The sequence below is a fragment of the Delphinapterus leucas genome, chromosome 8 (assembly GCF_059928025.1).
Source record: "Delphinapterus leucas isolate spDelLeu-1000000601 "Yukka" chromosome 8, BTC_Dleu_Yukka2, whole genome shotgun sequence".
Classification (NCBI taxonomy): Eukaryota; Metazoa; Chordata; class Mammalia; order Artiodactyla; family Monodontidae; genus Delphinapterus; species Delphinapterus leucas.
Genome location: NC_143136.1, coordinates 27,251,040 through 27,276,613, shown reverse-complemented (window position 1 = coordinate 27,276,613; position 25,574 = coordinate 27,251,040). Strand labels below are relative to the sequence as shown.

Sequence of the window (25,574 nt, the reverse complement as noted above, 5' to 3'; positions counted from 1 at the left end):
TTACGGGCTCTAGAGTGCAGGCTCAGTAGTTGAGGCGCACGGGCTTAGTTGCTCCGCAGCATGTGGGATCTTCCCAGACCAGGGCTCGAACCCGTGTCCCCTGCATTGGCAGGCGGATTCTTAACCACTGTACCACTAGGGAAGTCCTCCAATGAGATTTTTATTCTCCACAATTTACACCTAAGAAACTGGGTCTTACTGCAGTTCTTAAAGTGTTGGGATCATCATGGAACATTTATTCTTGAAATCATCTCTGTTTTAAAGGCAACGGACAAACCAAGTTTTGTTGATGAAGTAGTAAATCCTTATAACTGACCCCTAGGTTTACGACCATCACTTCTCTTTGTGAATGACAGTATAGGTTTCCATTCAATAAACATTTATTGAACATCCATAAGAAGCTAGAACCATAAAGGTGGGAAATTAAAGGTGGAGTCTTTGTGCAAATAAACTGACTTGGGAGTCAGTTGACTGGGGTTCAAATTCCAGCCCTACCACTTTCTACCCATGCGATACTGGCAAAATGATATTGGTTTCTTCATCTATAAATGGGTACATAATATACTTACCTCAAAAGGTTATGAGGATTGAGATAATGCATGTAAAGTCTTTATTGGCGCAGTGGTTGGGAGTCCGCCTGCCGATGCAGGGGACACGGGTTCGTGCCCTGGTCCGGGAAGATCCCGGTCCGGGAAGATCCCACATGCCGCGGAGCGGCTGGGCCCGTGAGCCATGGCCGCTGAGCCTGCGCGTCCGGAGCCTGTGCTCCACAACGGGAGAGGCCACAACAGTGAGAGGCCCGCATACTGCAAAAAAAATAAAAAACAACTTTATGTAGTTTTTGAAAGGTTGAGTCCAAACTCAAAGCTAGGTCTTCTAACTAAGTAATTCATGCTCTTATGAATCCACACTTCACCTCTCTATTTTATAAGTGAATGGAGCTAATCAAATAGAAAATAATACATGTAGAATAATATATGTGTGATGGCTTATTTTTCTCTTTTGCAAAATGACTGGTTTATGTCAATGAATAACACAGAATTAACAACCTATCTGTGAACTCAGAGTGTTGCCCCACAAGCAGTGCTCTGCCTTCATTGATGATGTAGTAATAAGCAATGGCTGTAGTTTTTCTAAAAATGTCAATCAGTGGGGGCAAAAGAGGTTTTCCATACTGACTGCACATGAGAATCTGCAGAACTTAAAAAAATTCAAGTGCCCAGGCCTGACCCCACACCTATTTAAGTCACAGTTGCCGAAGGTTAGGCCCAGACGTCGATATATTTTAAAAGATTTCCAAGCAATTCTAAACTCTTAGTTATACTGGACCTTGAACTTATTTGACTGGTAGGAGTAATAGAGTTGCCTCTCCTTATGGGCAGAGGCACACATATGAAGTTGTTTGGTTGAAACAATGTATCTCAGTCTGGAGAAATGGAACAGAAAAAGACTGGCTGATCCAAGTGATGACTCAGGGATCCTATACTCTAATCCAGGGCTTCTCAAGTTTTACCAAGCATCAGAATCACCTACAGGGCTTATTAAAACACATTGCTGGTTTCCCCTTTTTGGTTTCTGATCCAGTATGTCTGGGGTTGAACCTGAAAATTTGCATTTCTGACAGTTTCCCAGGCACTGATGCTGCTGGTCCAGGAGCTACACTTTGAGAAGCACTCCTCAAACCCAACCCAGCAAAAGAAAAAAAAACCCAGGAAATACATTATCTTTTCCTTAGTTTCTTTCACTCTTTTGACACATTGTAGAAATTTCTTCCATCTCTATTGGATGACATTCAGTGACTTTCCAGGTCTCCTTTTCCTGTATTTTACCCCAGGTCATGGAGCCCTTTGGGAAGCAAACTGTAACCTTGCCTTTGCCCTGTGCCTGACCCTTCATCTCTCTTTTCTGTAGTTCAAGAGCCGCAAAGAAGACAGAGAGAGAAAAGGTTCCATCCCATTCCACCACGCGGGGAAGAGGCGGCCTCGGAGAATGGGAGTGCCATTCCTGCTGCACGAGGACCACCTGGATGTGTCCCCCACCTGCAGCGCATTCTCCTTCGGAAGTTTCTCCGGGCTTGGAGAAGACAGGCGAGGCATGGAAAAAGGAGGCTGGCAAACCACCATTTTAGGTGACCACAAAGACCTTCCAAAGTAGGGCAGAGCTTCAGTGACCTGTTTAGAAATCTGGATCTAGGGCTCCCAGGGAAATGTGGATCTTTCTTGAACAGTTTAGTCAAGGAATTTGGTCCCAAATACAGGCTCCCCAGGACCAGAATAATGCTGTGTCTTCATAGCCAAAGAAATGCAGATAATTGAATTATGCAGCAATCCTGTTTAATTAGACAGGTCATAGCCCTATTTCTTAGATCATTCTATAGTTCAGTGATTTTATTTTATTGAAGTATAGTTGATATACAATATTGTGTTTCTTCTGTACAGCAAAGTGACTCATATATATATATTCTTTTTCATATTCTTTTCCATTACGATTTGTCACAGGATATTGACTATAGTTTCCTGTGCTGTACAGTAGGATGTTGTTTATCCATCCTATATATAATAGTTTGCCTCTGCTCATCCCCAATTCCCATTCCTTCTCTCCCCTCCCCCACCCCCTCCACCTTGGCAACTACAAGTTCTCTATATTAGATCATTCTTGATGTGGACACATAGCCTTAGAGGGTTCTGTGCATTAACTTTCATTGTGAATCCAAAGACAGACTTCCCTTTAACTCAGATATTAAAAAAGGAAGATGTAACGAAAAGAAAAAGGAGCTTTTTTTTTATCTTTCTGGATGTCATATTAAGAAGCCCAGCTTAAAAGCAAGAGCTGACAGCTAGCGGGGGCCGAACAGATGGTTTCTGACATTTGGCTTAGATTGGGGCTGACCTTATCACAGGCAGCGTCATCAATCATCTCGACCCTGAACGTTCCCAAGGCAGGCTAGTCGGCTGTGCCTCACATACTGCCTAATATCCCCTCACTATCACTGCTGTCCTTTGGACAGACAGAATCTTGGCAGAGAATCTTTCAGATTTTCAAACCCTCTTGTGGTGCTCTTGTCCATCTCAGGGAAATTTACCCGGCGGGGCAGCTCGGACGCGGCCACTGAGATGGAGAGCCTGAGCGGCAGGCACTCCCACTCTCATCACACACTGGTGAGCGACCTGCCGGACCACTCCAACAGCCATGGGGAAAACACCGTCAAGGAAGGTGGGTTGGAGGCGGCCGCTGCAGGTGGGCGTCCAGGTTCCGTTTCCTGTTTTTATTCCATGTTCCATTTTCATTGTAATCTGGCTCCGTGTGCTTTTTGAAAAATTGCATTCATGTATTATATTGCTTGATAATTTACTTGTGAGCCATTCTTAAAATTTCCTCAGTAGCAAGAGCTATTGGATAGCACACTATGAACACCATGCCTCTCAGGGAAAGCAAGGGCAAGCCATTCATGGTTGTTTTCAAAAGAGCATAGACCTACAGGGCTTGGAGAAACTTAAGGGCATTTGTGTTGTCCCTCTGAAGGGCTTGTCCACTTCCTGTGGGAGGAAAATCCCTGCCTTCCAAGGCCACCTATTCCCTTTCCAGACAGCCGCTATTTTGTGCTTTATGTGGAGCAAATGTGTGTCTCTGGATGGGATCCAAGATGGGGGTTTCTTATTCTGTGCTCTTAACCTATGAGCATAAATTTAGTCCCTCTTTTCCCTGGGCTGTACTTCAAGTATTTGATGACATCTATTAGTTACCACCACAAATTTATGTTCCATTATTCTTAAGCAAAGGTGAAAAAGAATATTTCTTGTTTGCTGTTACCTAAATATACTAGATAAAACCAAATATTTTAACAGCTATTTACTTGTGGGGAATACTTCAACCAAACTAGTTTAACTATACCAATATGGTCTGTCATCTAACGGTGAGTAAAATGCACCTGTTAGACAAAAAATTCTAGCCTGGGTCTCAAGGAAGCCAGTTAAGAATTCACATTTTCTATAGCCTTCATTGTTTATCAGATATTACACGACTTAACATCATGGGAGTTGAGAATAGCTTTGAGACTATTAGTCAAATATCTGCTAATGCTGTGATCGTGGTCATGATTTAAATAGTAGTATAACTGTCTAACATGATGTCGTAGGTTAATATGGGGAAAACTAAGACATTGCTTTCCTTTTTTTAGTGCGATCCCAGATCTCCACTATCACAGTTGCAACCTTCAATACCACATTGGCGTCATTTAACGTAGGCTATGCAGACTTTTTCAGTGAGCATATGAGGAAGCTCTGTAACCAGGTGCCTATACCTGAGATGCCACATGAACCCCTGGCATGTGCAAACCTGCCTCGAAGCCTCACAGACTCCTGCATAAACTACAGCTACTTGGAAGACACAGAACATATTGATGGGACCAATAACTTTGTCCACAAGAATGGCATGCTTGATCTTTCTGTAAGGAGCAAGAATTTTTCTTACTGAAGCTTGAAAGATATTGAATCTTTGGCCCAGTTTTGACAATGTTGAATAAAATGTGCATATAAATTCTTAGAAATGTTGAGCCTTTAAATGAAAAATCTACCCTTTAAAAAAAATATTTATTTATTTGATGTGCTGGGTCTTAGTTGTGGCAGGCAGGCTCCTTAGTTGCGGCTCGCGAGCTCCTTAGTTGAGGCACATGGCCTCCTTAGTTTTGGCATACACGTGGGATCTAGTTCCCTGACTAGTATCGAACACTGGCCCCCTGCATTGAGAGTGTGGAGTCTTAACCACTGTGCCACAAGGGAAGTCCCTGAAAAAGCTACCCTTTTTAAAAAAATTTCACAAGTGTATCACCCATCTTAGATGCACCTTTTCTTTTCTTTTTTTCTTAAGCATTACATTAGATTTGATCTGATCTCAGAATAATTTTATAATCTAAAAACATTAGTGAATCCTGAATACACGTAGTAAATGTGTGTGCGTGTGCGCGCGTGCATGCGCGCACGCCAAGTCCTTCTTTCCTAGAATGGAAATAAAAAATTCTCAGTTTGTTTCCTTTTGTTATATAAGCAGCATGACTATAAACCACCCGTATAGCAGGAGAAAATGAATAGAAGTCCATTAAAACATTTAAACCTGCATTCTCAAGAATGCCTGTCTTAATTATGGTTACTAGCAAACGAAAGCGTTGTTATATTTTACAAATATATGTCACACAATTTTTTTATTTCACATTAGGGAACCTGTGTCAGCAAATAATTTAAAATTTTAAAATCAATATAAGGACATAATTTAAACATGCAAATATTTTGCTTTTAAAATTGAATGTAGATAATGATACAATTGCGAATGTGCAAATATTCCTCTATTATGTGCGTAAGGAAACCATTTCCCTTCACCCATTATTGGTAGAAAGCATTATTGGCAGGGAATTAAAACACTTTGATTTTAAAAATCAGTTGAATAAGTTTCCATTTGGGCAAATAATTACTCTCCCATTAATTCATTATGTTTTGTTATCTCCATTAACTGTGTATATTATGGCAAGTCTTAGAGTCCTTAAGTGATATAACACACTTATACATTTTTAATTCCTTGGGTGATTTGTACTCTATATTAAGCACATACACAAGGTCCCAATGCAGCTTAATAAGATCATCTGAAAATTACCTGAATTATTTATGCTTAAGTGCATAGAATAGCCTAAAGGAAATGTATTAAATGGAATAACCAAATCTATTTAGGAAGAGGTAATTCAAGTAACTTAATCACTCTCAGTTTACTTTTGTCTTCCCCCAGGTGGTTCTGAGGGCTGTTTATCTTGTCCTTAACCATGACATCAGTTCTCGCATCTGCGATGTGGCACTGAACATCGTGGAATGCTTGCTTCAACTTGGTGTGGTGCCCTGTGTAGAAAAGAACAGAAAGAAGAGTGAAAACAAGGACAATGTGACTGTGGAAAAAAGACCAAGTGAGGGAACGTTCCAGTTCAAAGGAGTATCTGGAAGTTCCACCTCTGGATTTGGGGGCCCTTCAGTTAGTGGAGCTGGAGATGGAGGAGGAGAAGAAGGAAGAGGTGGTAATGGAGGAGGTGGAGGAGGTGATGGAGGTGGAGGTGGAGGAGGCCCCCATGAGAAGAATGATAAGAACCAAGAGAAGGTATGACTGGACCACATTTTGTGTCCTCTTGAAATGTTCCTGATTTCTTTCCAATTCTTTCTTGCCAGCAATTTGTTGACTCAGAATAGCAGCTAGTCACTAGAGTAAGAAAGTGGTGAGTCTGGAAATCTCTTCATTAGGTTCTCAGCAGGTATTAGTAAAAACAGTTACGTGAAATTGTATCCTACATTCAAAAGCCATTGCCATCCAAGCAGTGTTAGAACGAATTCCCTGCTCATGTCAATTCTGCAAGAGAATATCTCAGATACACTACATTGCCATAATTCTCAGTCTGCCAACAACAGTCTCTCTCTCAAAACTTTCAGGGTCTGACCTAATGGAGTGGCATTCTAGTCTCCTCAGGCTGCCAAAACAAAATACAATAGATTGGGTGACTTAAACTACAGAAATTTATTTCTCACAGTTCTGGATGCTGAGAAGTCCAAGATCAAGGTGCCAGCAAGGTAGATTTCATTCTGAAGCATCTTCTCTTGGCTTGTAGGTGGCTGCCATTTTGCTATGTGCTCCCATGACATCTTTTTTCAATGTGCATGCAGAGAAAGAGAGAGCAAGCTCTCCAGTGTCTCTTCTTATAAGGGCACTAATCCTATTGTACCAGGACTCCACTCTCATGACCTCATTTAACCCTAAAATTTACTTCCCAAAGGCCACATCTCCAAATGCCATCACCCTGGGGGATTAGGGCTTCAACATATGAATTTGGGGGAGATGCAAACATTTAGTCCATAATAAGCAGTATAATTTTCCTGAAAAAATTTAAATAAAGTTCTTTCTCTTGATTTAAGGAACACATTTTTAGGTAGCCTACTTCAATCACAGGTAAAGGGAAAGAAAGGGAAAATTTTTGTTTAGTTAGTTGCTTTGTTGATGTTGGTTTGGAAGACTAGCCTGCCTTGGTTCTCTTATGTCTCAGTGTGTCACTTCCAGGTGTCTTTAGCTTTCTTATTACTGATTGTTCCTGAATTTAATTCCCTTTGACTTGACAACACCTGATTTATGATCTCAGCGCTTAACGTCAATAATTAGTTTTCTCTTTTAATTTGAATTTTAAATAAGAACTACTGCAGCTTAAACTCATATAATTTATGCTGATTTCAATTTGGGGTTTTAGTTGGAAAATGCTATTAAGGAATTGAAATCAACAAGAGATTTGAATCTCTAACAGGTGACAATCTACGCATCAGGCCAAGTATTTAGAAGTATAAGATTTCACTGTACAGAGTTCTACCACCTACATATTACATAGAATATAAATTGTTATTTTCTTGTAGGCTATCAGGTTTTTACATCTGTGTTCCAGTGCTCTTTCTTCTTTTATATTTTTTTCTCCATCTCTTTCCAGTCCTACCCGATGCATGTTTAATGTGCATTTAATCATCTCTGTTTCTTCCCTGATTGTCTACTCTTATTTTTCCCAACATTTGTGGACTCTGATCTAATTATTCCTGCCCCAATATTCTTAGGTTCCTGAACCTAAGCTTTTCTTTAGGATTTCTTCTCCTCCCTCAATCATGTATATGTTTTCCAATTCTAATAGAATCTTCTGGTACTTAAGGTCCCCAACTTCTTTCCCAAACATCACTGAGGACAATCCAAGGATCCTCAGATCTCACTGTAGATGAAAATTATCTAAATGATGATATAGATCACAAGGGATTTGATATTGAATCCTAAGATCTAAGGAGTTATTCAATCAACAGTTATGTAGGAATTAGCAAACAAATACAAGTTATAAGGACCAAATTTATAAACACAGCAAACAGTGAGATTCTTAAATTTTCAGTTTTTTTACCTGTCAATTTAGGTGGCCACTCAAAGAGAGAATAGTGCTATGTCATTATGTCATAATCAGGGGAAAATAGAAAGAAAAAAATTAAAGTTGTGAAATTTTGATAAGCTCTTATCAGTAAAGCTTAGATATTCCCTAAATTGATGAGGGCTTTGTTATGTTTATGAGGATCTCTGAAGTTCATTATTAGAATTTTGTTTCTGTTTTGTTTTCAGTTCAAAAATTTCACCCAAGTAGTGGGGATTTTTTTTGGTTTTGTTTTTTTAAATATTTATTTATTTGGTTGCACCAGGTCTTAGTTGTGGCAGGCATGCTCCTTAGTTGCAGCTCCTGGGCTCCTTAGTTGCGGCACATGAACTCCTTAGTTGTGGCATACAAACTCTTAGTTGCGGCATGCATGTGGGATCTAGTTCCCCAGCCAGGGATTGAACCCAAGCCCCCTTCGTTGGGAGCACGGAGTCTTATCCACTGCGCTACCAGGGAAGTCCCCCAAGTAGTGTTTTCATCTACTTTCTTATTAAAGAACTGCAAGTCTCTTGCCTATTTAAAATCTAGCTATCATACTAGAAACTTGATAATATAAATACTACTTTAACCAAAACTATCACTTGATCAGGATGGGATTTTACAGAGTCAGATAATGTGTTCTCCAAAACAGCCACCAAAGATACAAATGTTTTGTAGTTAGTTCTACAAAATAATATTCTTTGTAATACAGAGAATTTATAAAATCATACCTGACCGTAGGTCAGATGCATTGTACTTGGGAGTCACACAGGTCTGTTCTGCCTCTATCCCATCTGTTATTTTCAGTGGAATCAGGAGGTTTATCTAATTTTGCAACCTAGTAATGCCAGGAGCATGCGGGAATTGATTAATTCAGAAAGGAAGATCTAATTTCTATTTCTGTATTTGCCACTAACTGGTACTGAGAACTTGAAATGTTATTTAATATCTGTCCTGATTTCTGCCTGTAGCTGGATACAACTTTCTGAATGTCTTCTACTAGAGGAGCCAAAATCGCAAGGGCATCTGAAGGTCCAAAGAAATACAAATTGATATTTACAAAAAGCTTTTGGAGCTAGGAATTTGCTTTAAAGGAACATATGATATCAATAGTTTTTAAATGTATGTAAGTCAGTCTTCCAAATCAGCCCTTACCCAGGGTGACCTTTGGCTGTGCAGGCTGTGTACTCCACAAGGGCTCTCGCCTAAGGAGTCCAGACAGGACTGAAATCCAGTCTGAGCTCTGCTCACCAAGCTGTTTACCCAAGGGCTGCATCTACTGAGAGGATTCACCTTTTTCTAGTTCATCCACCAAGAGGAGTGCCTTTTCTAATTTGCGCAATGTTGCCCCCAGTAGATAGCAGTGCCCCACACCTAGAAATAATAATTAACACTGGTTTTGCTATTATTACATGCCTTCCATGTTTTACCTCACAAACTGTGAAATACGTATTTTTATGATTCCTATTTTGTAGGGCACAGAGTGGTTAAGTAGCTTGCCCAAGGTTATGGAGCTAAGATTTGAATTTAAAACATTTCTGAATTTGATATGTATGTATGTATGCATGTATAAATAAATAAATGTATGTATCTGTGTGTGTGTATGTTTGAGTCTTCCATTTACAAGCATCTGAGCTGTAGAGTTCGCAAGAAACAGACTCAGACAAGGAGATATGCACACAGGAGGTTTCCTGGGGTGTCTGCTCAGGATCAACGTCTGTGGGGTGTAAAAGAAGCAGGATGGGGCAGAGAGAGAAGTTGAATTGCAGTGTAGTTGTAACAGAGACTTCAGCCCATCACACAGGGAGCTCCAGAGATGGGATCGCTCTTCAAGGTAATCCCCGGGTGAAGTAAGGGAGCCCACTTTATTCCACACACCTCCCCACACACACTCTTTATGCTCTTGACCAGCCATTGGAGGCAGACTGCTTCCAGGAGGAGAGCATAACCTGGATCAAGGCAGGTCTCTTTAGCTAAGGGCAATGCCTGGAGAGGGACTCACCTGAGAGCTATCATCCATCAATACTCCCAGCGGCTCAGAGAATGAATGTTCAGTTCTGAAGGGGGCATCTCTGGAGTCCAGCACCACATCCACTACATGAGCATTTGGTTAGAAAAAAAGGACCAATTATATAACATTAGGGGAGCAGAGAGCCTACCCCATCACATAATGAACAGCACCTGATGTCTAGATAACCCCCATTGCTTTCACACCCTTCCTGCCTTTGAGTATACTTTCTACGTGGGTGGCCCCAAAGTTTATGTATCAACCTGAGCATATGAAGATGGAAAAGGCCTTCACAATTTACAGAGCAATTCTTATTATTTCATTTGTTTGGCACAGTAAGCTGATGAAGTAGGAAGGGAAGCTATTAGGAGCCTCGATTCACAGGTGAGAAAACTAAAGCACAGAGAGATTAGTTCATTTACCTACCGTCATACGCAATTAAGGAACGGGAGCTGGACTCTCAGGTCCGCAGTGGCTGTGCTGACAGCAGAAAGTAGCTAGAAGGACTGAGGAATGTTGGAGCTTCCTGAAGGTAATGGCACTCCCACGCTGGGATCTGCATCATTCCTTAGCAACAGCTTCCTTATGCTTCTTTGGAAATAATTCAAGAAAGTTCATTTTTCTGGAAGCTATGTTCTTCACCAAGAGCAAGGATTAAATGAGCCAAGAGAGAGGATGATAACACTTCTCACAGTTCACCTCGGGAGGGCTTCCGATTTAGCCTCAAACAAAGAACCATGCTGAATATTTACAATTTTTTTTTTACATATTCTCTCTTTGCTTTTGCATGAATATTACAATATAACGAAGGCATAAAATTAGAAAAGTCCTTTGAAAATGTCAGAAATTGCCACATGATTTCACAGTTTCAGACTTTGATCAGTTCCAGAAATTTAGCAATAATCCTTGCTTGGTGATATTAAGAGAAGCCTGCTGATGAGGGTAGCTTCTGGAAAATCTACTTGCTTTCATCACTGATAGTCCACACTGTCTCTCTCTAGACAGTTATTCCGATAGTCTAACGAGGATACGAAAGCATGTCTTCTAATAAAGAGGTCTGCATTCATATCCTGTAGCACTAGAGGGTGTTCAAAATGCATAAACATTTTCTTTCTCGTAAGTCCGTTCTAGAGTTTTGAAAAGTTAGCCTGCCTGTTGAGCCCTTGACAATTCTGTTTCCCAAATTGCAGGGGCTTGCTGCAAAACATAGAAACTTGGTTTAATAATAAAATAGAGTCTTAGCACCAAAAGAATCCTAGTGACTAAATGAACCGAATCTTCTTTCTTTCTCGTTCATGGGTACTAGGATGAAAGTACGCCTGTCAGCAACCATAGGCTTGCTCTAACCATGCTCATCAAAATAGTGAAGTCTCTGGGATGTGCCTATGGTTGCGGAGAAGGACACCGAGGGCTCTCTGGGGATCGTCTGAGACACCAGGTATTCCGGGAGAATGTAAGAGAACTAAAGTAGATTCCGTTTCCTCTTCCTCTTCCCTCCCTCCAAATTAGGCATGAGTCCTTTGACAATGAGGGTCAGTGTTTCCTGAAGAATACTGTATTTTGTAAGGGTAATTAATGCTGTCTTAAGGTGGGAGGATTCCCACAAGATATCTCAAGACATGTAAAACCCAGGCTTAGGAAAGTTTAATTGGGAAAACCACTTCTGCCTAGTGCCTGGGCAGGCCAACTCCCAACTGGTAAAAGAGTGTATAATTGGAACATGTGAATTCGAGTTTGAAAGAATATTGCAAAGATGAATACATTTAGTAAGCTACTGGTAGTCCGTGGCAAATAACTTTTTAATCACCTGCCTGGGCACTATGGAAGCATATGTTATATTAGAAAAAGGGATCAAAGTTTAGGACTTGGTCTGTTGTTCTTAGATATGGAAAATGGCCCTTATTGGGACAAAATAGGACTACAAAAGTGGCCAGTCATTTTCTGGCTGCTTTGTTTGAGAATGAACCTTGACTACTAAATATTTGAGATCATATCTCTTTGAACTGTGTGAAACTTGAAACTCTGCGCTCAGGCTTGCAAAGCATAATTCTGTAATGGAACATGGAAATGTAATTCCAGCTCATTTTCATTTGCCTCCACTGATGACTACTGTTCACTTAAGACTTGAGCAATAACCCACCTCCACAACAAGTCCAAACCGCAACAGTTGCCCTCATACATACTCTTGAACTGAAATAATAAGAAAATATTCCCTTAAAAGTAAGGGGTTGATGCAAATTTGAGACCAGGAAACCTTTTGGCACTATCTTAGCAGAGTTTTAGGATCATGCCAAAGTCTAATGCCAGCCCATTTTTCCTTGGTATTAGGTTTTGTCGTGAAACGTTCACACAGCCTTAGCATGCTGGGTTACTTTCCTAATCTATCATCTACCTATCTATCCATCTGTATATCATTCTCTTTCGTTTATATTCGCTTGTGTTGTATTATATTAATTATTTGCATGGGGGAGTTTTATTCATAGTAATTAACTTCTAAATACTGAAACTTGAAAACTTTGACCAAGATCTAGATTTTGAGGCCCCAAATTTTAAGAAATCAAAATAATAAGTAATAAGGCAGTAGAAAGCTGACATTGCCCCCATCTCTGCACATGTGTATGTGATTTTTGATCTTTGATTTTTATCCTATCACAGTATGAATAAACGCCTTCAAGGCTAAAACCACATCACTCCTCATGCAGAAAACTAATTCTGTGAAATCAAACATCAAAATATACAAGGAAGTGTCGTGCTGTAGTTGGAGGTATAAACTCGTTTTGACATCAGAATCTGTCTTTCTAGATTTGGAGAAGGTAGGGCTTAGTTGGATCAGAAACCACTTGAGAGGCTGTTGTTACTGCTTAATCACCATGTGTTCTCTTCTCAAGAGTACTGAATATTTCCTGTCAGGATGTCCAGTTTTCTACCTGCCTTCTCAACTTTGTTGATTTACGTGGCAATACCTCCATTCTCTAGTAGCCCAGTTCAGTACTCACTATAGGGATTATACTTACTTGTCCATGCTTAGTAAACACGTTGTCCGAGAGAGATTTTTTTTTTTTTTTTTTGCGGTACGCGGCCTCTCACTGTTGTGGCCTCTCCCATTGCGGAGCACAGGCTCCAGACGCGCAGGCTCAGCAGCCACGGCTCACGGGCCCAGCCGCTCCGCGGCATGTGGGATCTTCCCGGACCGGGGCACGAACTCGTGTCCCCTGCATCGGCAGGCGGACTCTCAACCACTGCGCCACCAGGGAAGCCCCGAGAGAGAAATTTGAGCAATTTTCCCTGGGAATGTGTAATTCAAGAAGCTAGATATTTCCAGATTTCTCTGGCATTGGATTGTCAGTAGTTACTTAACTTTTAATATATTAAAGATATTTCTTACCTCTACTAGATCAGGTCCTCTATACTTTTATTTTTTTTAATAAACAGATTAGTACTGCAATGATGTTCATCAAAATGCCTAGCAATTCCAGCATGTTTCCTGGAATAGTCTAATTATTAGCTTGTAGTCCCAAATTATTGAAAGGGAATTCACTCTTTATATCTCTTGGAGAAGTTTAAAATATTCATTCAGAATCAAAATGCTTATGGTTTGATATTCTGATTCTTGCTTAAACTTCTGATTGAACTCATTCAGACATCCTAATAGCCTCTAAAGAGCAGATTTGAAACAATGCCTTTTTTGGTGTATTTTACAGAGAAGCAAGAAGTACTTTACAGGCTTCATTTTATAGCAAGAATCATTTATTTTATAAGAAAAGAAGCTTGCTTTAGAGCTAGCAACCAGTAACCTCTGGTTAACACCTAATTTCCCAATCTTCTATGACTGAGTAAAGAAAAAATGGAAAAAAAAAAAATCAATCCACCTGACTTTGTGGTACAGATGGAGAGACTATAACAAGGTCACACCAGGATGCCTATTGCTAATTACAATTTTCAACCTTTTATAATCTTCCTTTTTCCTCTCGAGTTTTCCAAGAATCTTTCTCTGGGCCTTGATTTGTCAAAATGGTCCTGTGACTTAAATTTTCTTCTGGGCCACCATTAAGGCCCACCAATAAGTCCCAATTCTCAGGGACTGCTTTCTCAGGGATCTAACTTCCTTGCTTTTGTCTGATTGTCCAAATGTCTCTATCCTCCTTTAAGGTTGTCCTCACCCAGCCACCCCTCCCTTCTTTTTTTTTTTTTTTTTTAATTTATTTTATTTATTTTTGTCTGCATTGGGTCTTCGTTGCTGCCCGCGGGCTTTCTCTAGTTGCGGCGAGCAGGGGCTACTCTTCGTTGTGGTGCGCAGGCTTCTCGTTGCGGTGGCTTCTCTTGTTGCAGAACACGGACTCTAGGCGCACGGGCTTCAGTTGTTGTGGCGTGCAGGCTCAGTAGTTGTGGCGCACGGGCTTAGTTGCTCTACGGTATGTGGGATCTTCCCAGACCAGGGCTTGAACCCGTGTCCCCTGCATTGGCAAGCGGATTCTTAACCACTGCGCCACCAGGAAAGTTCCCTCCCATTTGATCTTTAGCTTTTTCCCCTCAACCCAGAGTTCTCTCTTATCATTTTCCCATTTCATTCCATTGTTAAGGACTTTCTTTTTTATGATGATCTTGTTCTCCGCAAGATATTAACTAATCTCTATTATTGGTCATCTTAAATCTTTTTTCAAAGTAGTGTTATCTAGATACATTTTCCCCAACAGTCACTATCTAAACTATTCATGTGACTATTATATCATAGGAGAAATAACCACTATGAGGAGGTAAGACCCTGGCTTCTAATTTTGGCTCTGCTCTGAAACTTGGTGTATCAACTTGGGCAAAGTTCTTTACTTCTTTGAGTCTCAGTTTCTTCCGCTGTAATATAGGGAAACTCTTCAAATCACAGAGAAGGTGTGAAAGTCCAATGTCGTTATGCACTTACAAGCAAGAAACACATTTTAAACAGCAAAGCACTGCACAAATGTGATTTTTCTCTCAGTAGTAAGAGAGGGTTAGGGAGCCCTCTAAGGGTCTCAGATAGTATTAGCGCATCCTGTCTGTGGCCTTCTCCAACCAATGAATGTGATTTTATTTGTTCTGGTGGTGGGGATTACTTCCTTTTTCTTTGCTAGATGGCAAAATTATTTGCTGGATCATAAGAAATATATTTTTGAGTAGCAGGGCCTAGTGAATGGTCAATTGCTTTTCATATCCTGAAGACCAACTTCTATTTAAATACCAAACTTCCACAGTCAGAAGCAGACACAAAAATCAACAAACTAGACTTGCCTTTATTTTATGCCTCTTTCATGTTTCAAAGATCCTTCCCTCCTGACCATATAAGAGGACTCTGGACAAGCACTTCCTACAGTCCAGTCACACCATCCATTAAATCTACTTAAATTCAAGACAGCTGAGCATGGGAGTGGCCTGCTCCTTCCCATGGCACAAACCCTTTGAGGCTTCCTAAACCTTGATGACCAATCCTATCACCTACCTAAATTTTACACTTTAAGTTTTTCCCTTGAGATCTTAAAATCTTGATCTTGGCAAAAATACTGAGCTCTTTCTGGGACAGCATTAGCCCCTAGTTTGGGGTTTCTCCTGAGGAGCAGCCCTTCTCCAAGTCATATACCTAGTACTGCTCAGCCTGTCTCTGCCCACTGCATTCTCAGACAGGAGGGGCTGGCAGGGTTGGTGGGCAGCAGCCGGCAGGGATGGATGGAAATGTTTGCCTTTTGAGGGCTTCTGTCACAGACCACTGGTGTCCCTGTAGCTTAAGCTGGTACCTGTGACTTCTTCACTTTTCTTCCTTCCTTGCAGGCCCAGAACTGCCTCACTAAGTTATACAAGCTAGATAAGATGCAATTCCGACAAACCATGAGGGACTATGTGAACAAAGACTCTCTCAATAACGTAGTGGACTTCTTGCATGCTTTGCTAGGATTTTGTATGGAGCCGGTCACTGACAGTAAGTAAAGCTGCACCGAGTTCTAGGAGAACTCGCTGGGAGGTAAAGCAGGTAGCATTTCAGAGACACCCTAAATTTCTAGGGATAGAATGGAGAGGAGAAGATATCTGTTTGTGCGTGCATCGTGTGTGTAATAAAATATAAACATGAGAAATTTGTACATCATCTTTGACACACTTTAGAGGCTTTCTGAGGACAACTTAGGTCAGCAGATGGGAATTTGGTAAAGCTGTGGCATCCTCACCTGTAGCCCCTCTATCCTTACACTCTGCTCATGGCACTCCTCTCTCTCCCGTGACTTTCTGTTGTATGACTGCTGAGGCAAGGATCAAGGAACAAAGAAATATATTCATTAGTTCAACAAATATGAAATGAGCCAGGCATAGTGCTTGGTGATTTTTTCACAAAATAAAATAGGAAAGGAAAAAAAAAACGACAGTAAACATAGTAGTAACATAATTTTGATATACACATATACTGAATTTTAAAAAGAATGGGCAAAGGGATCTATAGATAGGCTCATAAGCTATAGCTTCATGGCTTTAGGAAAACTCCAGTATAAAGACCTATATTACAGGGCACAACCAGTGAACACAAATGGCATCCATAATAAATGAACACCTCCAATACCACTTGAATGCAAATGCAGTAATGAAGTGAAGGTGATGTATGAAGCCTGATTGGGTAAAATATACATTTTAATTAGAGCCTGGGAAGAAATAACTTCTTGGTATAGGCTGTTATTGTTTATATAGTATATGTGTGATAGTGGTTGATTAATTTATAATGGAGCTATATTTGATGGATTTATTTATTTTTCCTGCTTTCATAATCTTTTTTTTCTTTTAAATTTTTATTGGCGTATAGTTGCTTTACAATGTTGTATTAATTTCCACTCTACAGCAAAGTGAATCAGCTATATGTATACAGATATCCCCTCTTTTTTGGATTTCTTTCCCAGTTAGGTCACCACAGAGCACTGAGTAGAGTTCCCTGTGCTATACAGTAGGTTCTCATTAGTTATCTATTTTATATATAGTAGTGTGTATATGTCAATCCCAACCCCCCAATTCATGCCACTCCCCCTTTTATTTGTGATGGATTTAGAAACAGTTTTTCTGTTTGTACCCCAGGCTTTATTGTTCGGTTTTCACATTAAAGGAAAATATTGTTCCCTATAGAATCCCTGAAATAATCTATGTTATTGAAATTGTTTTAAGCCAAGCACATAACAAATTTATAAATCAATGAAGTGAGAATTGTAGTTGAGGTACTGCAAGAGAAATTCTTGATTACAAACTTTTTTTTTTCTCTTTTTTAACCTATTTGAGATAGAAACTATAAGAATAGACTAAAACATTTCTTTCTGTAATGTAAACTCTAAAGATAATCCGCGGCCCATTGACACAGACAGTGAGAGGTTGATAATAAGGTCTGTTACTTTAAAGTGATGAATTCCCTCTGGAATTCTTGAGACGTTAAAGTGGCTCACGATGAATCAGCCAGCCAGAGACACACATCCCTATCTGATCAGTCTTGGAGCTGCACATATCCTGCCCCTACAGTCCACAGGTGGCTCGCAAGCTATGAGGAATACTCTGGCAAGGCCACAGAATGTGTCCATGGAAATGTGAAAAACTGGCATAAAATGCCACATAGGGTGATGGCCTCAGTTCACTGGCGTTTCATGTGTGAATGAGTTATAAGGAGGTGGATCCAAGGGAGGTTGTAGATTTTTCCAATTCATGTGGCTATGGAGTCTCTGGACTCCATAGAAGCTGCTAGAAGTCTTGTGCAGCTCTTGGCCAGACTCAGTCTTTTCTGTTTCCAGTGCTGGCGTGAATTCCCCTGCAGGGCCCTGTCCCCCCCACCTTCTCCCCCTGCCGGCTCACCTGGTCAGCCCAACCTCACTCCGCTTCTCACAGACTGAACAGTTTCCAGTGAGAAGCCAGCATTCTTCACCACCAAAAAAGCCAAGTCAAATTAAGTCTGTCTCCACTGAGGGACCATTCAGTAAATCATATATTTTTTTATGTGATCACCTATTTAAAAACTACTTAGGTTTAAAAGACTTTCATAGGGTCAACAGTTGATCCTCTTTTTGTTGCTAAGAGTTATCAATTAAAACATTTCTCAAAGTGATGGAATGTGTCATAGTAAAGACTCTGAAGGAGACTATGAGTTGTTTATCTTTAAGTCGTCATAGAGATGATCAAACCGGGAGTATCCTCAGTCCTCTGTTTCTGTATTTTGTGTAGCCCTTCAGTAACTCCTGGAGTACTTCATTACTTCTTTAAACTATGTAGCTGAATGGAAACACTGCCTTTAATTGGTGCCTTTGCATTCCAGACAAGGCTGGGTTTGGAAACAACTTCACCACGGTGGACAACAAATCCACAGCCCAAAATGTGGAGGGCATCATCGTCAGCGCCATGTTTAAATCCCTCATCACACGCTGCGCTTCAACTACGCATGAATTGCACAGCCCTGAGAATCTGGTGAGAAGCTCACCTCTTCTTCCCACAGGCGTTCTCAGTCTCGTGCCGTGGCCTTGAGAAAGAGAAGTGAAGTCTAAAACTTTTAAAGTTAAAGTATCTATTTTCTCAGTGTCACCAGTAACTCTCAGTAGAAACTCCGCAACACATTTCTCCTCCGTTACTTGTTATCCTACCTGCAAAGTGGATTATCTTTTCCATCTCAGAGGTTCTGTGGTAGTTGCTGAGATAGTTGCTAGGTACTTAAGAGCCCTTCAGAGAGAAGGTGCTAGAGCCCAGCGTGTTGGCTCATGAAATATTAAAGAAAGTTATACCAAGCTTTTGTTTGAAACCATGCTTACTTTAAAAATTAATGCAAATACGCTGCTGAAATGGGTTTTGTCTTCTTTTATCGAACACTGTAATCTTTTAGCTACTCTTCCAAAAGACAAAGACTGTTAATTAAACCACTGAAGCCACAGGTACAGAGAGCCAGGCTATAAAAGGTTAGTGTTTAATTGCTACTAAGGAGATTGTGGTTTGGGATAGTAAAATGTGGATGAAGACTGAGACATCTGATATGACTAGATGAATTCAGGTCTCTCCGAGGAATAAAGAAGCATTTCTCTGACTTACCGATCTGTTAGATACAATGACTCCTATGCAGAAATCAGCCCATTTACACATATGGACGCTATCTGCTAATCTACCTAAATCAAAGAAATGGTCTCAAGCTACTCTAAACCACTGAGCCTATGTATCCACTTCACTTGAGATCAACAGAACAAAACCCCAAATGAAAAGGAATTTAATTTTGCTGATTGTTGAAGCCATCCTAGCAAGGTTCTTGGAGTTTGTGAATAACTTGGGTACCATCCATGCATTCAGTTTGGTCATGGCAAGAAGTAATTTGACAAGTTGATTATAGTATATGCAAGCTCTTATAAGTCTTAACCTACAAACTCGTGTATAGAAGAGATACTATATTTCTTAATTTTCTTTAAATCAACTTAAGTTCGGCTTTGGACCCCCATTCCACCAGAATGGCTGGAAGTTGAACCTCAGGCATTCATGGGTCTCCCCACCTCACAGAGTAGTGCAAAGATCCCCAGGTCTTAGGTAGGACCCAACGCCTGGTGAGGCTCCGTGGGTCTCAGTCATCAGTCATGCCTATTAGTTCACGTAGTGCCCTCTGCTGCTTAGGGATGGGCTCTCTGGTGAGTTTGGGACCCTTGCTTTCTGGGGCCTTGCCTTCCATGGAGGAGCCACCAAATTGCAGAGTGAGAGCATAGGGCCTTGCTGCCCACAGGATCCAAAGGACATTCTATGTTTTCCTTGGTGGTTCTTCCTTCTGCTTTTCTAAACATCATAGGCATAATTGTCCCAGTGGTCTTAGGTTTTGAAACCCAAAAGGGTTATAAGATAAGTGTTTTGTTTTGTAGGCTTCTGTGTTCTGCTTTGTCATGAACTTTTCCTAAGACAAAGAATATAAGTAACTACCTTCTTTTTTTTTTTTTTGCGGTACGCGGGCCTCTCACTGTTGGGGCCTCTCCCGTTGCGGAGCACAGGCCCCAGACGCGCAGGCTCAGCGGCCATGGCTCACGGGCCCAGCCGCTCCGCGGCACGTGGGATCTTGTGGGGTCTTCCCGGACCGGGGCATGAACCCGTGTCCCCTGCACCGGCAGGCGGGCTCTCAACCACTGCGCCACCAGGGAAGCCCAGTAACTACCTTCTTAAAGAGAGAAGAGAGTGGGGGAAATGCTGAATGCAAAGCTTAATATCTTTAAAATAAAAGTCCTGCATTAAAAGTTGAACCACTAATATGTTGGTTTTAACAGCCCTGTATCATCTTAAGTCCATAGTCGAGCTCATGTTCAAATGGGCTACAACATACATATTATTTGTTAAATCTGTGAAGCAAAATGGATCATCCCTGAATATCAGGCTCTGTTGGAAGTATCTAGAGGACTTAGCATATTTTATCACAATGATGCAGAAAATTTGGAGAAGCTGAACAGAGACTGAAATCTCTAGTCTAGACAAAATTCTGATTGCCTTTTTTTTGCAGGCATCTCTTCAGAAGTCACAATTAAGAGAGAAAATTAAAAGCTTGGGAATCCAGTGGTTAAAAGTGTAAATTGATGTCTTTCTAATGATACAGCCAACTTTCTGAATATGAAGCATGGTAACCATCTTTTTTCATACTAAGGATGATGGGCAAGGTTCTTGGTAATGTTACCATAGGAACAATGGAGGGACAGGATACCGTTGGTTTCACTGTAGTAATATGTTTTCTTCTTATGATTCCAATGCTCATCTAAATCCAAGGAATTACCCTCTACCCCTCTTTCTGTGGACACTATTCAATCACAGCTATCTTCCCCCGCACTTTCTTTCTGGCCTCCAAACAGGGGCTGTATTGTGACATCCGTCAGCTGGTCCAGTTTATCAAAGAGGCCCATGGGAATGTCTTCAGGAGAGTGGCCCTCAGTGCTTTGCTTGATAGTGCTGAGAAGTTGGCACCAGGGAAAAAGGTGGAGGAAAATGAACCAGAATCTAAGCCTGGAGGTGGTAAAAGGTTGGAAGCTTGAGCTCTCTGAATATGAGGGTTTGCCTATGTCTGTAGAATATAATCTTCTGTTGTACTGTCCGTGTGGTTCCTACATGGTGTGTAACTCCAGTACAGGGATGGGGGAACTATAATTTTTTGTACAAGTGATATCACTGGTGGTGGCCCAGCAACAGATTAGAAAAGGAATGAGTTTACCGTCAAATAAATGCTGCCTTTGTATGAATCAGAGCTCAGTTGATCCCAAACTTTCATACACTTGAACCACACTTCATAGCTCTTAATTACATGGTAAAATGTTATCTGTGTTTTGGTCCCTCCTATAGCTAACTTACATTCTTATCCAGAAAGGAAAAGCAATTACTGATACCATATCATCCTGTTCAGCAAGTAATATTTTTAACATGGCAGAAGAAAAATTGCTGAGCAATGCCCAATTATTTTTTCTTCTAATAAATACAAACTTATCGTATGCCTCTTATATAAGAATTGCCACTTACGAAGATTAAAAGAAATACCTAAACTTGAAATCCTGCCAGTAGTTAATGGCTCTGTCTGCAATGATGGTGGTATCCTTAGGCAATATGGTAGCTAGGTCATGACTCAAATGGTAGGATATGTTCCATACCGACATAAACTCATGATGGTATAGGGTTTGCAGGGCATTTAAGTTGTCTATAGCAAAGTGTTTTGCTTTATGAAGTATATGAAGTATTGGGAGGTGGTGTCCTGCTATGTTGTGATTGGTGGAATGTACCATTTGCATAGGTCAGAGGCAGGAAGCATTGTGGATAAAGGCCAGGTGACCTCTGCACCTGAGGAATGTCGCAGCTTCATGTCCGGTCGCCCCTCACAGACTCCAGAGCAGTAAGTAGCATTGGTTTTGTCTCCCATGGAGTGGGTTGAGCACTTCCCACTGGAAGAAATTCTGTTTTCTAAGTTGCTGTTCGTTTGTTTTTCATTTCTGTTGAACTTCTCCTTCTGCCCTTTATTTTTCACTCCCAAAGCCACTAATCTCTACGGGCCCAAATCACAAATAACCAACCTCGTGCTTCCAGGAAGCCTCCCTCACTGCCTTTCCCATTGCCAGTCTCTACCCCACTTCTGCCTTTCATGCACAATCCTACAGATTAATCTTGAAAAATAGCATGTGTATCAGGTGGGCTGGGGATGGCATCCACTTTCTTGCTTAAAATCACTTACGACTGTCAATGTAATCAATGAAGCTTTTCCAAAAATAAGTAAGATAATCTACTCTCCTGTCCAGCGTTAGCTGAAACATCGACTCTTCTCCTTTTCACCTTGGTTCTCTCCTGAGATCCTTTCCAATGCCCTCTGATATCAGTTTATCTCTACTTTTCATAATAACAAAATCAAAAGCATCATGAAAATAGTGCCCTCAGAAAATGTGAGGATTACTGTAGACACCAAATATACAGTCTAGTTCTATGCAAGGCTCACTTCTATTCATTCTTCTTTTGAGACCTATTTACCCACAAGTGGTGTGATCAGTATTTAAAATATCATCATTTTAGGTATACCATTCTACTTCCCCAAACCCTGATTTAGTAGTAAATAATTATCCTTCCAGAAATTCTGCAGGATATTCCAGATTTTATAATATGCCCTCTCTATAGTCAAGGAAATCACCGTCATGAAATAGGACCTTGGTAATCCACAACAAACAAAACCTTTAAGGAACAAAAAGTCTGCAGTTTTTGTAGGCCTTCAAAATCTTAGAAACTGCCCCTAAAATGGATGGAGAAAAGTAAGGAGAAGGTAAATCAACCCCATGGGTGCACGGACCTCATGAGTTTTTACTTACCATTACAGACCCAATGCCTAGATGGGGCTTGGCCCATCGTAGGCACTTAATTTTAAGAATGAATGAATGACAGTCAATGAAACAGTAGACTTGCCAAATTACCATGTAGCCTTTGTCTCCTTTAATTTCCATTCTCAAAACTGAGGTTTAGTTTTTCCTTTCAGGACGTCTTTAAGGACATAGTAAAAATCCAAACATAAGCTCTAAGGGAAAAAAAATTAATGTGAAAGGCAAAGGTCTGTCTGTAGCTGAATAACCAACCACAAGACTAGTTAAAAGTCCTTACATACAGAATCTGTCCAAAAAAGGAGAGAGGACTTTTCCCAAAATAACACTAATAACTATTAAGCTAATCTGAATAATAAGAATGATTTAATAGGTAAACTAGGTTTAAACATAAAACTGTGTACCTTGATAGGTGATTTAGTTTTCTAGATTGCAAAAGATTCTTTCTCTGTAGTGTTCTGTAAACACCACCTGATTTCTCAGCATTTAGCACATGTCTGTTCTTTCCCTTGAATGAAGATGCATGTATTAATATGCCTCTACATAAAAATTTCCACTTGGAGGGATGTCATAGAATGTCAAACATGGGATTTTTCCCTGGTCCAAGTGGGCCCAGGAGATGAGCACACCACATGTCCTCTGTTTAGCACTGGAGAAAGGTGGGTGCGTGATTATGGCTCCTCCTCTGCCAGAAGACAGAGAACTTTCTCTTCCCCCTACCCCCCTCATACCCTTTACTTCTCCTTTTTCCTTTTGAAATAAAAATGACATTAACTGAGTAATATTAAAAGCAGTTTTATATGCCCACATCTCTGAAACTCGTGATTGATACACACGCATTGGACAGCGCTGATGCGGCATTTTATTGTAAAGCTGATCAATTATAGTCTCCCTGGATACTTCCCCACTCAGGCCACGTAGTCATATACTCATCACTGTGTTGCACATTCCCCACAGGTAAGAAATGCTTCAAACGCTGTGATCGTTTGATAAAAATAGCAAGGAAGTCAAATTCTAAAACACTGCTTTAAATTCACACCATATTTGCTAAACAGAATGTCCTGAATTAAAATAATAATTAAAGGTATTTAGTACTCTAATGAGATTTTGAGAGAAAAAATCTGCATCCCCATGTAAATATCCCCAGAAAATGACTGCTTTACACAGTACTGTCAAATTTTAGGTAGATCCCAGATTTAACCCCAAAGCTTATAAACAGACCATTACCCAAACCCCCCCCCAAAAATAATTTCATCACATGTTACTAGAGTATTCTCCATAACCTTTTCTTTCCAAATTACTAAAGTATAATAATATGTGTTCTTCAAGTTGCCAAATGTGGAAAACACAGAAAAGCATAGAGAAAAAAATGTTTAAATACCTTTAATTAGAAATAACCACAGTAAACTTTTGGTGTATTATGTTGGGTACATGTTTGAGCATGTGTACACACGAGCTTACACAAAGACACATACACGTGTACTTTTTTTATTGACCTGGTGATATCCTGATTAATCCATTTTATCAGTGCCTTTTAACTTTGCAATATATCATCAACATTCCCCATATCACTAGTCTTCTGAAAATAGGATTTTAATGACTACAGAGGATGCCATCATATGGAAGTCGCATAATTTATTCAGCTGTTTCCCTAGAGGTAAACATTTAGATTATTTCCAAATTTTAACATTGACCCAGAAGCCTCAGTGAGCATTTGACCTTCTTAGTATCTACATCTTAGATACTAAGTAGATACTTAGTATCTACATCTTAGTATATTGTCCCATCATTTCCTTGGGATAACTTCCTGGAAATTGAAGTTTTTTGTCATGGGTGTAGACATAGCCTTTGGATAACATCTTACAAAATTACCCTCTAGAAATGTTGACTCATTCTCTCATCATGGCAGTATGATAGTATCATTGCTTTCTTCCCCTCCCAGCCCACCCCACCTTAATCTTTGCCTATTTAATGAGTGAAAATAGGGATCTCATTTCAACTGGCCTTTTTTTAAAATTCCTAGTGAGATTAAACTCTGCATACCATTGGCCACTTATCTTTTTCCTCTTGTGGAATGCCCTAGTCAAAAATCCCTTTGGAGATGTTCCCATTTGTCTTACTGAGTCAGGCTAATTTTTTGTTTTACTTTTTTTTTTCTTTTTTTTTTTTTTTGCGGTACATGGGCCTCTCACTGTTGTGGCCTCTCCCGTTGTGGAGCACAGGCTCCGGACGCCCAGGCTCAGCGACCATGGCTCACGGGCCCAGCCGCTCTGCGGCACGTGGGATCTTCCCGGACCGGGATCTTCCCGGACCGGGGCATGAACCCGTGTCCCCTGCATCGGCAGGCGGACTCTCAACCACTGCGCCACCAGGGAAGCCCTTTTTTCCTTTTAAACCTTAAGTTTCTTTGACTAAAGAAAGCTAAATAATCAGGCACTATGAAAATTACTTAGTGAAAAATTGTGGGATGATGCATCCCCTGGGTGTGGTGATTGCATTTTATTTATTTATTCGTTCAAGGATTTTTGTGAGTTTATTTAGGGCCAAGAATTATACTGTCCTGGGGTAGGGGTGGGGAATAAGATATGGTGCTGCACACCCCCCAGGGAACTTAAAAAAATAAAAAGTTAAATATTTACTGACACTGTAAGTGCTTCAGCTTTTATGACTCACACTCGCAGACGATTACCTGCAGTAATATTTAGTCTTATATCATGGCTGAAAAAAATGATTTCCTCAACTTGACAGCTGAGACATGGCTATTTTCAAGAAGAGCTCAGAGAGTCAAGCTTGATCTCCT

At 40.5% G+C, this 25,574-nt stretch overlaps 1 protein-coding gene across 1 annotated transcript in view; it reads left to right on the top strand.

The window, feature by feature from the left end:
* Positions 1–25,574, top strand: part of UNC80 (unc-80 subunit of NALCN channel complex) — a 240,407-nt gene that overhangs the window by 41,763 nt on the left and 173,070 nt on the right. Inside the window, exons 10-18 of the mRNA XM_089916431.1 lie at positions 1,912–2,128; positions 3,073–3,249; positions 4,178–4,446; positions 5,773–6,132; positions 11,263–11,409; positions 15,753–15,900; positions 18,250–18,398; positions 20,786–20,952; positions 21,712–21,810. Coding sequence (XP_089772557.1) covers positions 1,912–2,128; positions 3,073–3,249; positions 4,178–4,446; positions 5,773–6,132; positions 11,263–11,409; positions 15,753–15,900; positions 18,250–18,398; positions 20,786–20,952; positions 21,712–21,810 — 1,733 coding nt within the window. The remainder of the gene's footprint in view (positions 1–1,911; positions 2,129–3,072; positions 3,250–4,177; positions 4,447–5,772; positions 6,133–11,262; positions 11,410–15,752; positions 15,901–18,249; positions 18,399–20,785; positions 20,953–21,711; positions 21,811–25,574) is intronic.